This window comes from Diceros bicornis, chromosome 3 (assembly GCF_020826845.1).
Source record: "Diceros bicornis minor isolate mBicDic1 chromosome 3, mDicBic1.mat.cur, whole genome shotgun sequence".
Classification (NCBI taxonomy): domain Eukaryota; kingdom Metazoa; phylum Chordata; class Mammalia; order Perissodactyla; family Rhinocerotidae; genus Diceros; species Diceros bicornis.
This window is the reverse complement of record NC_080742.1, coordinates 19,989,050-20,003,091: the sequence shown is the minus strand read 5'-3', so window position 1 is coordinate 20,003,091 and position 14,042 is coordinate 19,989,050. Positions and strand designations below refer to the sequence as shown.

Genomic DNA, 14,042 nt, shown 5'->3' with positions numbered 1-14,042 from the left:
ACCTGAATTCTTGCCACCTTTTCCCTTGTTTTCAACAACCCATGCTTCCCCTTCTCAGCCTTTGTGCTGTTGTTCCCACTGTATGTTGCAGCTTTCTTCCTCCATATTTTATGCCTGGAAAATCCTTCTCATTCTTCAAACACCAACTCAAATATCTCCTCTTTTTGGAACCCCTCCCCTGTTCCTTTACCTCTAGCCTCCTAGAATAGACAAAGAAAGTATATCTTTTACTACAATTAAATCACAGTGGCGTTAAAGTAGAATAGAGACAACTTGAAACTGAAGTTTTTTATGAATAAGCCAATTCTTAGCAAGTATGAAGTTTATATCCTTTGATATATATATATTACTTTAAATACCAGGTAGAAGATGGCCTAAAGTTCTCTTTTAGTATGTCCTTCTTTCAAGGAGTAACTCATCGACTTTTATAAATATTTATGTCAATAATTGTAGTATAGCTGTCCTCAGTGTGTAGTACTAAAATAGAATTGTGAAACGCACCAGAATATTAAAGCTGATTGTGCAATATAAAGCTTTAAAGAAGGCTATAAAATTTGGGGGGAGTGTTTCATATTCTTTATTATAGAAAATGTTCCAAGAATCCACATCTCTGAATTAGTGATTTTTTGCAAATCTTATAACTCCAGAAAAAAAAAAGAGGCATATACTTTGAATTTATTGTTACCAATAGGAGAAGGTACAAGGATATTCCTTTGGAATTCTCCATCCTTGGAGAAGGAGGTGAAACTATTTTTCATTAGATCAGAGTACTATAAACTTTTAGAAAAAAATATTTTTCCTTTTAAATCCAAGTTCTTAGTAACAACAGCTGTTTAGTTATTCGTCCAAAACACATACTGAGAGAAATAGAAATTCAAACTCGATATATACTCTTAACCTCCTGTGTGGTACAGGCCATAAATAACTGTGGTCTTAGCCTGGGAATCTTCTATTGCCCTCTGAATCACTGAACATCTGTACTCTTTGGAAATGTAAATTGTGAAAAGTTGTACTTTTTCTATTTCTTTGCCAAAAAATAATGGATTTACAGATTTTTGGATATCATCAAATAAACGTACTAGTATTTATTATTCTCTACAAATATTTTACAATTTCCTAGATGACGTGTCCTGTGAAATTGTTGTAATTTTATAAATTAAATATTCTATTTCTGATCTTAAGCTGAACAAATTTGCTCAAACTCAGTTATATTCTAAGTTAACATATTAGAACTAAATAATGATAATGAAAGAAGGGAATAGTGTACAATTTTATATATTGCTACCACCAGATAGTTTTCAAGGTTTAATAAAAACTCAAATTGCATTTTTCATAATCAAATACTGAATTTAAAATAGATCTACATTGTTTTTGTTGTTCTTTTGTGTTTTTTGTTCCTTCTAATTATCCTATATTTGTGGCACATACTCTCTCTCTCACAAGCATAGACACACATGTGAACATGTGTGGTGGGAATGGATGTGGTGTATAGTAGCAGGGTTCCTTATACAAAAATAAAGTTGATTTCATAAAATTGTAATCAAATTATGAAAAAATGTGCTAATGCTACAATCACCAAATACCCTCCTTCCAATTAAAAGGATTACTCATTTTACTCTAATTGGGTTAATTTCTACATTTTCCTCTCAGATACATTTATTTTTAACAAATGGAGCCATAGATTTTGCATTAATTGGCAGGCACCCTTTCTGCACAGATGTTACTTGTTTCTCTTTCCTCTTTCTCATAGAAATAAACATATCTGCGGAGGATCATTGATAAAGGAAAGTTGGATTCTTACTGCAAGACAATGTTTCCCTTCTCGGTAAAGTGTTTCTGAAACCAATATTTGTTTCGAGCATTTAAAAATATGTATGGCTTCCATTTAGCTTTTAGGCTTAGAATGTGTATTCATTTAACAGAGATTCAGTGGTATGGGGTGAACAAATTAATTTCTCTTTTTAGATTTAGCTTACAAAACTTACTTTGACTTAATTGATATTTACTTATTGGGTACTGCTTCTGTTCACCTCTTTCCACAATTGGCAATACTCTCATTTGGGGGAAAAATTTGCCAGAATTATGTAAATAATTTTTACCCCAACTTCCCACTTGTACTCTATATTTCTACATAGAAATTCTTTTTCTGAATTATTACCACACTTCTCTCAATATTTACTTCTCCTGTCTTATGTAGAGCCAGCCTCAGATTCAGCCTGGGAATAATTTTCAATGAAAATTAGCCTTAGGAAAAGATAAGGAGGCAGCATTTGTAAGCCTATTTCCTGATTCTGGTCAAGGTCACTTTGATTTTGTTAGTATAAATCTTCAACTCCCATTAACAAACCAAATGTATACACAGCTGAGACAAAAAGGATAATTTGCAGTAAAATTATAATTTTTGTAATGTACTTTGCCTGAGAATTTTTTACAAATGACTTACTCTCTAGCAAGCAGAATCATTATTTTTTTAAATAGTCATTTAGAATTTCAGCAATTTAAAAGCTCTTCTTGCTTATATGTGCTTGTAGCATTCAGAATCTCTCATAACAAATGTGTTCCTCTTTATTATACTTTGAATCAAATTTCAAATTTAGGTTATTTATCTGCCCTCATAAGCTAAAATAATATATATGAATAATATTACATAATTTAAAATTATATTTTACATTTTAATTTCTCACTTAGAAACAAAGACTTGAAAGATTATGAAGCTTGGCTTGGAATTCATGATGTCCATGGAAGAGGAGACGAGAAACGCAAACAGGTTCTAAATGTTTCCCAGCTGGTATATGGGCCCGAAGGATCAGATCTGGTATTACTGAAACTTACTAGGTTAGTTCCTTTAGAAGGTTTTGTATTTTTAACCTAGACTTGAAACTTTTTTTCAGCTAGGTGACTGTTCTTTCTATCATGTAGATTTATTAAAAAATCATCTTTCACATAATATATATGTATATATGTGTATATGTGTGTGTATATATATATATACACACACACACAGAGACAGAGAGAGAGGCATTTTCAAAATTTTCAAAAATGAATAAATGAAGTTGGGCCAACAGTCTGATCAGCCTGCTCTAAAACCAAAGCTCAATGAGCAACTATTTGATAATTTTAACAGGTGAAATAATGATTTAAAAAAATAGCAGTGATCCATTTATTCTTAAATATTAGCAAATGAATAGCTCATTTCTCTACCACCTACTCCAAATTTTTACATTATATGTTAGACATTCCCTTTTTATTTTTCTTTTAAGAAATAAGACTGTTTATTCTCTCTAAATATTCTATTAAACATTAACACTGCATTTTAATATGTTAATTTTGTGTTGAATTCAGTCAAGAGTACTTACCATTAAGTATTATATTTTCTCTTTTCAGGCCTGCTGTCCTGGACGATTTTGTTAGTACAATTGATTTACCTAATTATGGATGCACAATTCCTGAAAAAACCACTTGCAGTGTTTATGGCTGGGGCTACACTGGATGTAAGCTATTCTTTAAAAGATAAGACAATATCATATTTATTTTATTAAAAAAATTTGTATTTGTTTCTTATTTTTCTCACCTCACCATGTGCTCATTACCTGTACATTTTTTGCACCATTCTAGTGATCAACTCTGATGGTCTGTTACGAGTAGCACATCTCTATATTATGGAGAATGAGAAATGCAGCCAATACCATCAAGGGAAGGTGACTCTGAATGAGTCTGAAATATGTGCTGGGGCTGAAAATATTGTATCAGGACCATGCGAGGTAAGAAGGGAGGTTTTTTTAATAAGGAGTATGTGATGGATAGCATAGTTTCTCATGTTTACTTATTTTTATTTTTTTCAAGTCAAAATCATGGTACAGCTACCTGTTCTAAGAGAGAGGAGTTGAGAAAGATAACTCTGTATTATCCTTGTGCATTTCTTTTAACTAAACAGTGGGACAATCCATGTGTCATTAGCAGGAAACTACGATGACATTTGTCTCTCATAAAAACAGTAAACAATACAGCCAGAACTCTAAGGGAAAGCTGTTCAAATTAGAAGTATCCAATATGCAGTTTGATACAAAACCTTGCATTTTTCTAATATTTTTTTAAAATTTATCTGATCTTACCAAATTCTCCCTAAATGAACTCTATTAAAGTTTTATTAAGAGATACGTGCCTGGTTTTAAACTTTTAAAAGTTTAAAAGTGTGTGTTTTGGATTCAGCCAGTGTGTGCATGTGTGTGTGTGTGTGTGTGTGTAAACAAACGCTATTTATAAAAAGAGCAAGAGGTCAAAGTTTGTCACTTGAAGAGCTTGGACATTTCATTTGTTAGGCAACTGTTCTTTCAACTTGGCAGTGTTCCTATCCCTATTTTACATAGACAAGCTGTTACACTGTTATTTTAGATATATTTTGAATGTAGGAGACATGCTCTCCAAGCCTGGGAGATGTGGAATTGTAGAATACTACATGTCGCAAAGCATGGAATCAGTTCAATAATGTGAAATGTCTTTTGACGTCTAGGAAAATGCCTTAAGTGCAGAGCATAAATATGTATAGAAATGCGTGTGTTATATATATTGCTCTGAGATTTCCTGAAAATAAAATTTTTCCGAAGTTAAAGAGTTTTTAGAACTGCTTTAAGATGATATGGTTAGAAGCAGAGTATGTGTTTATAAGCCCTTTCAAATTTGGTGTTTTTCCAGTAGATCAGTATTACTGTGTTCATTATAACATGTGAAAATCTACTACTTTTTATCCCTCCCTCCCTCCCTTCCTTCCTTCCTGCTTTCCTTCCTTCCTTCTTCTCTTCCTTCCTCCCTTCCTTCCTTCTTCTTTCTTTCTCTCTCTCTCTCTTTCTCTTTCCCTAAGAGCCCTGTAAGCGTGAAGTTTTGAACTAGACCCGATCTTTGAGATCATTTAGGAAGCTATGCACTTAACCCAGCCCTACTGCCATTACCAAAAATGTTTTGACAACTCCTCTTCAGGAATAGCCTGTAATCTGGTTTATCATCTAGACATTCTTAGATTCCTAACTTTAACATTGAAGTATTTATCATGTTATTGCATATTTGTTATTTTTTATACATATTGACAAGACAACTTCAGATTGATTCTGCCACTTCTCAAAAATGCATTTATGCTCCAGAATGTCGTTTTACATCACTGATATTTAAAACAAAGTAATATAATCTAAATAATATGTAATATAATATAAATCACAAAAATCTAAACACTTGAAAAAGAAATCTATCAAATGTTTGTATAATAGCAATAGCATCACATTTAGTGATAGTCTCCCAAAGTGAATTGCTTTCAAGAGAGTTCATATCAGTAATCACTGATGCATTTATTTAAAAATCAGATTTACTAACTCATGTGGCATAGTTTATCGAAATCTCCTAGAATAAACTATTTTGCTTACTATTTTATGTTCTACTTCACCCCTACCTTGATTTTCCCCATCATGAAATGTTGATAGCTCTCTTCTTTTCACCTGTATTACAGAACTAAATTTTGCTGTAGTTTAGTTTTATCTCATCACTCATTGTTGGGGAAAAATTAAGATAGTCCTAAACACTCTTTTTAATATAAGGATACCAAAAGCCAGTCATTGCAATCTTAGGAGGCTACATGGTGCATGAAAGTGACGCAGCACATTTGTAATGATTACATATAACTGTATGTGTAAATATATATATGTATATAAAAATATACATAAATCAACCCATCAATCTGTCAATCTATTCATCTTTCATCTATCTATCACCTATCTATATCTGATGATACAACAGGGTTACCATACAAGAAATGCCATGGAATCATAGACTACCTTCCACAAAGAGAGGTATAAACATAAACATAACTATATTAACTACTAGTATCAACAGTAAGTAAAGGAGAATTCCTTCTTTATGCTTAGAAAAGCAATTTCCAAATAGTAAATAGAATTATTTTATCAACCACAAGTTTTTATTTAACTTGTTAAGATCACTCTAAGGGCATGATTGGAGGAAGAAAAAAAAGCTTTAGAAATAAGAGAAAATTTAATGCAGTTTAGCCATTAAAACTGTTTGATTACAGATGGAGTTTTATTTGTACTCGTATTTTTCTACATTTTCCAAATTTTCTATATTGAACATAAACACCAGAAGAAAATAAAAATAAATTTAAAATCTACTTTCATAAATAGTTATGTGTTAATTAGTCTGCATTCAACAAAGGCAAAATCTGTTTTCAAAGATGAGTGAATATTTTGGAAAAGACAAGTCATTCTTAAATGAATACTATACATAACAGAGCACTTGGAACTTTTGTCCTTATCTCAGTCCTACTTGGGTAATTCAATAGAAGACAACCAATGCTCTAGTCCATCAATTTTATGTCTTCATATTTTAGTTGCAGTTATCCTCTTTTTTGTATTTATGTACCTCTGAGATACATGTAGGAATCTGTATAGGAAATGTTAATGAATTATTAATTTTTATTTCTAAAATAAGACTTTGTTTTTGTTGTTATTGTCAATGTCTTCTTCCTAGGGGGATTATGGTGGCCCGCTTGTTTGTGAACAACATAAAATGAGAATGGTTCTTGGTGTCATTGTTCCTGGTCGTGGATGTGCCATTCCAAATCGTCCTGGTATTTTTGTCCGAGTAGCATATTATGCAAAATGGATACACAAAATTATATTAACATATAAGGTACCACAGTCATAGCTGATGTAACCACGTCTGAAGCTTCCATCAATACAACTTTCTTTTACATGAAGATTTCGGAGAACATGGAATTAAAATGTCACTTAAAACAATCCTAAGACAACTACTTGAGTGTCATGTTTGTTAAGATACTCATTAATATTTATGGGTGTTTTCTGTTGTTTTGTTTGTCAGTGTTATTTTGTAAATGTTGAAGTGAATTAAGGTACATGCAAGTGTAGTAACATATCTCCTGAAGATACTTGAATGGATTAAAAAATGCAAAGGTATAATTGCTAGATGATAAAAGATTTAATGGAAAAGATCAATTATTCTCTCTACGCTGCTTTCCAAGGTTAGTTTCTTAATAATGAATAAAACATAAGTTAAACATTATTTTAACCTCACAAAAACAATTTATACCTTGTGTCCTTAAATTGTAACTCTATATCAAATTATATTACCTTTCATATGCCATACATTATATTTCATTCATTTCCCCTTAACGTGTATCCTGTAATACCGGTCCACGTAACTTTTTACAAAATCATGTACCCATATACACATTGCCTGGGTACGCGTGTACATGCACTAGAGTTCAAATTGTGGTGTATCTCATGTAACCCCTAAATAATCTGAAAGTGTGTTCCTATAGTTTTTCCTTAAGAAAAAAAAATAGAAATTTCTAAAGACCAGTAGAAATATTAAGGAAAGGTGTAAGATAGTAGTGACGAGCTCATCACTTGCAGATGATGAGTCTGCATCTGCAGACTAGCTTGCAGATGACCTTTGCTGGTTGACATCAAAGGTATGGTCATGACCCACAAAGTTAAATAAAAACCTAATTTATATGTTTACATATATTTATCAACCTAGTTATTTTATGTAGTTTCTAATTTTTAAAGGGAAGGGGGTAATATGTGTATTAGTATTATTTCTTTTCTCCAAATTTAGGGCCACTTATTTATGCAAGATATTTTTAGATCTATTTCCCTAAAGTATTTTTTAAATTCTTAGATAACTGTTTCAATTGAAGTTTAAAAATGTTTTGGTCTAAAATTTTTTTAAGAACATTAACTCTAAGTCGTGCTGCTGTGATTGGCTTCTAGCTCACCCTCTCTAAATATTTAAAAATTATTGAAGAGGAAAATCTCCATTTGTCTCCAAAGATTTCTAAATAGGCCTTTAGCAAATTATGCATTAAAGTATATATTGAAGAAAAAAATCAAAATACTTTTCTCAACCTTGAAGGCTTTTAGCCTAATAAAACTTTACTCAAATAAAAGAAAAAAAAATGTAAAAGGAGGGAAAGGAACTAGCTTGTTTAAACTCTGTATTCATTTTTTTTTAAAGTAAAGATGAATCTGCTGAATGAGATATTTTATCAAAATATCTTCATTTTATCTTACTTCACTTTACACAGATCTTTTCTAATGCTGTGGGAAATATGCATTCAAATTTTGTATTTTGTTTGATAATAGCCAACTTATCATATTTATTATTGTATTTTTCATGATTAGCTAAAGATCACACATTTGTCAAGAAATGAAATAACAAAGAGTAATAGGATAGGCTCTGAATTTTCACAAAATCTTCCTGTACAAAAGATCTTTAAAAATAATTATTTGAATGATTTGAGTCCAGTATTCCCATTTCTCTAAATTATTTCTCTTGAGTGATCTCTATGAAGGTCAGGGATACAGACAATGCTCTGAAAGTTCTATAGGACACTGTTCAATCTTGAGTAGAGTGGTTTTAAGTTTACACAAGAGCTTAGTTCACAGAGTATAGGGCAGCAAATCCAGAAATGCTTATCTAAATTATGCCACATTTTTTTGGTAATAAGATATGTGCTGGTATTAAGAAACAATGAAAACAGAGATCCAACAAGTTGCCAATCCACACCATCTTATCTGATTGTATTTCTCTTTCCCTTGTTAATATATCCTTTTAATCAGAACACATAGAAATTTCAAAGGTATATTGCCCAAATATTAAAATATTTTTCAGTTTCTTCTTGCTGAACTGGCAAAATTTTATTGTCACATATTAATGATATTTGTAAAATGTTTATAAAATTGTAACACTTTTATCACATTTTAAAATATTTTGTTCATATATTTTCCTCTAAATTTCCATGGAAAGAGAGATAGGGATTACCTAGATAGAAGATGCAGCTAACTTCTTGGCTATTGTGAACTCAATGTTTTCCATTTTATTAAAGGGTAAAAACAAGACCACCAATAAACCATCATACATGGTGTACAAAGCATTTCTTTCTTTAGGAAGGTTCCTTTGTAATAGAGAGAGATTGGTGGAATTGACAATGAAAGCAAGATGAACAAGATCCATGTTATCTTAGGTGGTAGGACAGGGTATAATCATGTCATTTTTCTCTGGTAAAAGATACTATTTCCTGGGCACTCTTTTCTTAATAAACTACAAAAGTGAAAAAACCAATTATCCAAATTATCCAAAAATCCATTTCATTTTGAGTCATGGACAAAGGATCTTTTAAATTAGAATTTGTCAATGCCATTTTTTTGGCTGTTTGGATAGTGGTTATATGCTGTTATAATTGTGGACATTTTCTTATGTCTACCAGGAATAGTGGTGTAAAATTAAAATATTTGTCATAATGCCTCTGCAGTGCAGAAGGGATGATAATCCTTTTGTGTACTTCTTTAATTTTATTGTAAAATATATAATGACTTTTACCTATTTGCTGTGGGCAGGTCCTCAGTGAAATGGTTTATATTGAGTCAATCTCTAGTATTAACAGGCTCTTGCTTGCTATCTAAGTGTTTCAAACTATGGGAAATGTGAGACACTGAAAGGCAAGAAAAATAACAATAATGGCATGTGATGGCAAAATTGTATTTCACTTATTCCTGTGAATATTTCTTGTTGGTACCAATGGTACTGTACAAAGTGAATGTTATAGCCACAACATTCTCTTGAAAAAAAACACTGTCAAGAAGTGAGAAATTGCTCTCAGGCATTTTCTTGTTGCTTCTAAGCATTTTTTTAAAAAAGAAATACTGGTTTTGCAATATAGAGATCATGAGGTAAAGAATTTTAATAAACTCACACTAAAAAAAATTTAAATTGATTTACTGAAGTTCAAAAAATAACTACTTTCAATCAGTTATATTCCATATTTATAGACAAACTCACTGGAAAAATAAAATTAATTTGAATAAAAAGACATAGTCTTTATGTGAATAAATTACTTTTCACAATAAAGTCCAAAAAGAAGTTATCTTTCAACGTTTAACTGAGTTTTGAACTAAGAATTTACTAATACAAAAAAAAGGTTAAAATTCTCCGGACCTTATCAATCTTGACAGTGTAATTTTAAGTAGGTTCATTTCCATTTGCACAGAAAGTTTCTGTCTTTAGGAAACTGAAAATGGAATACTGTGGATGTTATGACTGTTAGTCTTATGTGTAAATAGGAAATTGATAAGCTGCCTATTGAGTGGTATAGCTAGATGCTTACCCAAAAAGGGAACACTGTGGTTATGACTTGTATATAAAATTTCTGTAGTTAATAAAGTTGTTATTTTTATAACCATGATTATATTGTTATTATTCCTAATAATAATAAAATATTTTATAAAAATGTTCCCCTTCTCTTATTATAATTATTTACATGGACACATTTGAATCTACTCTAGGGCTTAATGCAGAAAGCAACAACAACAATGATCTCATTAACAGAAAAGACATACACTTTGTTGCAAGAAATGTCATATCACCTGTTTATAGAAGTAAGACAAAAAAAATTATTATTTTATTCCAACTTCTATCTATGGCAATATCAGTGGTCTTCAGTAAACCATTAATCTCTACATACTTTGATTTCTTCCACTGTAAAATATAATTATTCAGTCATTCTTCATATTTGCTAGAATAGTGCTGATGTAATTTTCTATATATATAAAATATTGTCATGAATGATCACCCAAATTCCTTTACCGTATCACTATAGATTTTAAAGGTAATTGTAAATGATTCAATTAGTCTATTTGGAGTCTATCTTCAAAATATGCATTAAATTCAGAATAAATATGAATCAAATGGATTCATTTAATTCAAATCAGAAGCAAGATCGGAAGAACTAATTATCAATTCATCTAACCAAAAGAGCTCTGTAACACCATTGATTATTTAAAGTTATACTGCCTCTCCCCCAAAAAGGCTGCTCTCTATTAATTTTTCTGGCTTAGATGCTTATCTCAAGTGATGATTAATATATCTAATTCTAGAGCCCATGATAAAATATCTGATCTTCCTAATGATTATGATCCAAGCAGAATATATGCACTTACTCATTTCTGGTGTCAGTAAGAATATTTCAAATATATATACTATTGATTTTTCTAAATTTTTATTTTTCCCCTCTCTTTTCTAGAACTCTATTCCATTCTAAACCTATATTCTGCTATTCTAAGTAGAATAGCTCTGAAAAGCTTCTTTAAGAGATGGTATCTGAACAGAGTCCTCAATTAAGTGAGAAAGCAAGCTATGTAAATAATATCTGGGATCTGATAAATAAAACTTGGACAATATTTTTGTTGGTTTCTTAATATAGTTTATTTATTTACTCTTATAAATTGCAATACTTTAATCAGTCACCATTTGTCAATGTCCTGAATAGAATCACCTTGGTTTGCATTTCCTCAATGTTTTAGTCCAGGAGTTTGATCGCCATTCTGTTTCGTTATTTTCCTACACAGGCACCACCCTTAACCTATGTAATCCTAAAAGTGCTTTCTATATCATTTCACCAAATTACAACCCTTTCATGTAAAATTCAGATTAAAAGTCTTATTCTAGACAGTCTCTATTTTTCTTTTGTCTCTTACATTTACAAGTACCTCAATTGCATGTGTTGTTTAGGAAAGCCGAAATTTAAAAGTAACGTCAAGAGAAAAAGAACATTTGTAGTAATTTGGGTGAAGTTTACAGTACTATGAAGAATATGTTATTGCCTGAAGCACATCTAACAAAGACAGAAGATTCTGGGCAAAGGAAAGACACTTTTAACTTTACTTCACATAATTCAAAAGATTTGTGAGATTATAGATTATTTATACGTATATTTATGCTTTAAAAAGTAAACGACATCAAAACAAAACAAAATCTATCAATCTGACACATTATCTAACTCCAAACTACCTTTAGACCCTCATCTCTCCCAAATACTGAGCACTCATCACTTTATTTTCATCATTTTAAACATACCTTCACACTTAAACTTCATGCCTGTGTTCAAACAGTCCCTGCAAACATCAGGCTTTTCTTTAACACCTCAAAACTTTGAAATGTCATACAATTTCCCTTGTGAATTCATCCTCAACATCCTTACCTAGAAGTCATCACTTCCTCAGCCTACTGCTGGGTTACTTGATGCTTTATTTTCACTTGTTATAATGGTCTGCCTATGACTGCGTGAGGTTTGTTTTGTTTTGCTTTATTCCACTTTGTTTTTAATGTGCAATCTACCTCCACTCAGTTTGAGCTCCTGGAGACCTCAGCAATGTCTTGTTATTAGTATTTGTATGTTCTTTATTTTGCACAGTGCTTTATGCATAATGACACCCCATATATTTTATAATTATTGATATTCTATAATCCACCCGCTTTCTGAAGGCATGTCAGTATTATGCAGAGTTTTGTAATTTTTGTAAAAATTGTGCAACTTTGACGGTTAAGAATTTTAAAGTTTTATATTTAATTGCATTATTGAGATTTGAATTAATAAGTGGCACTACTTTTATTTATTTATTTATTTATTTATTTATTTTTGTGAGGAGATCAGCCCTGAGCTAACATCCGCCAATCCTCCTCTCTTTTTGCTGAGGAAGACGGCCCTGGGCTAACATCTGTGCCTATCTTCCTCCACTTTATATGGGACGCCGCCACAGCACGGCTTACCAAGCAGTGCGTCGGTGCGCGCCCGGGATCCGAACCAGCGAATCCCGGGCCGCCGCAGCGGAGCGCGCGCGCCTAACCGCTTGCGCCACCGGGCCGGCCCCAAGTGGCACTACTTTTAAATGGTTTATTATATTTCATACACAATAGCATGCAGCTAGAAAAGAGAGGAATTAATAACTTGAAAGAGTTTATACATTTATATTTGTAAATGTGGTTATTAAAAATAAAAATGGAAAAATAGATGTAGTTTGCTAGTGGATACAGGTGTTTACTTCATACAACCTAATACATTTTCCATTATGTGCTGAACATTTTCCCATCTGAGTTTCCTCCATGAAACATTGACGTCATATTGAGGGGAAAATGATCATATCATTTACTGAAAAAAAATTCTGAGTCAACTATAGTCTGCTCATTACTTAGGTGCAAATATTCCATCTGCTGTGCACTGAGAAGTTTCACAATATTGTTACTTAATTAGCAAAAGATTTTCATTTGATGAGATTTCTTAATTGAGAGAAATCGACTTGGGTAACATATTGCAATGAAATCAAGCAGAGGAAAGTCAGATGGATTTTCATATATTTTTAAAGTTTTACAAAGATATTGTCCAGTTGACTGTACTCTAAAACAAAGACTTTATATCCTATAAATGAAAAATAATAACTTAATAAGTGGAAATTTCATACTATGGAATAATAAAAGTGATTAAGAATCTTTAGGATAGAGAAGAGAAGGTGCATATATGATTTAATATCTTTCTTTGGTTGTTCAAAGGGTCATTCTGAGAGGAAATTCTTAGGTCTTCCTGGTTAAGACAGTAAGAATTTGAGAAAAATAAGATCGATCTTTCAGTCAGATAGTTTGGGTACCAGGCAGAACTTCCTAATTCTGAAGGCTATAGAATACATAAATGAGTAAGAAAACTCATAGAATGTCTTACGATGGACATGTGTTAAAATAGGAAATATTTCTTCAATGACTTATGTAAGCTTGACCCAAGCTGGTCTCTTATGGAACAGGACACTTAAAAACTGTGCTGAGAACAAAATGTTCAGGGCTTGTTTTAAAGATGCTGGGATGCTTTATACAGGTCACTTTACTGCAGCATTGTCAAAGGCCTTTGGATGTTCACGTGTATTTTGAAGCTCCATGAAGGAGCATGATATGGCATATTCTTCAGATTTACTGTGCCAGAGAACCACTTTAAAATTATGGAGACAATATTTACACATTTAGCATGAGAGTTCTGCTTAAGTGCAGTCTAAGAAAACTTGATTTACATATTTATTTTCTAAATGGGAGACTAGTAAATATATAGTTTGAGATTTCTATTGTCTTTTATAATCTACAATAATTTTTCTTCTTTACAAAAACATCTCCCAGCAATCTTTCCATTTGCTAAATTTTCCTAGAGC

At 31.7% G+C, this 14,042-nt stretch overlaps 1 protein-coding gene across 1 annotated transcript in view; it reads left to right on the top strand.

The window, feature by feature from the left end:
• HGF (hepatocyte growth factor) overlaps nt 1-10,300 on the top strand; it is a 74,772-nt gene extending 64,472 nt beyond the window's left edge. The window contains exons 15-19 of the mRNA XM_058524514.1: nt 1,751-1,825; nt 2,689-2,835; nt 3,385-3,491; nt 3,616-3,761; nt 6,526-10,300. Coding sequence (XP_058380497.1) covers nt 1,751-1,825; nt 2,689-2,835; nt 3,385-3,491; nt 3,616-3,761; nt 6,526-6,702 — 652 coding nt within the window. The 3' untranslated portion in view covers nt 6,703-10,300. The remainder of the gene's footprint in view (nt 1-1,750; nt 1,826-2,688; nt 2,836-3,384; nt 3,492-3,615; nt 3,762-6,525) is intronic.
• Nucleotides 10,301-14,042: the final 3,742 nt, after the last annotated feature.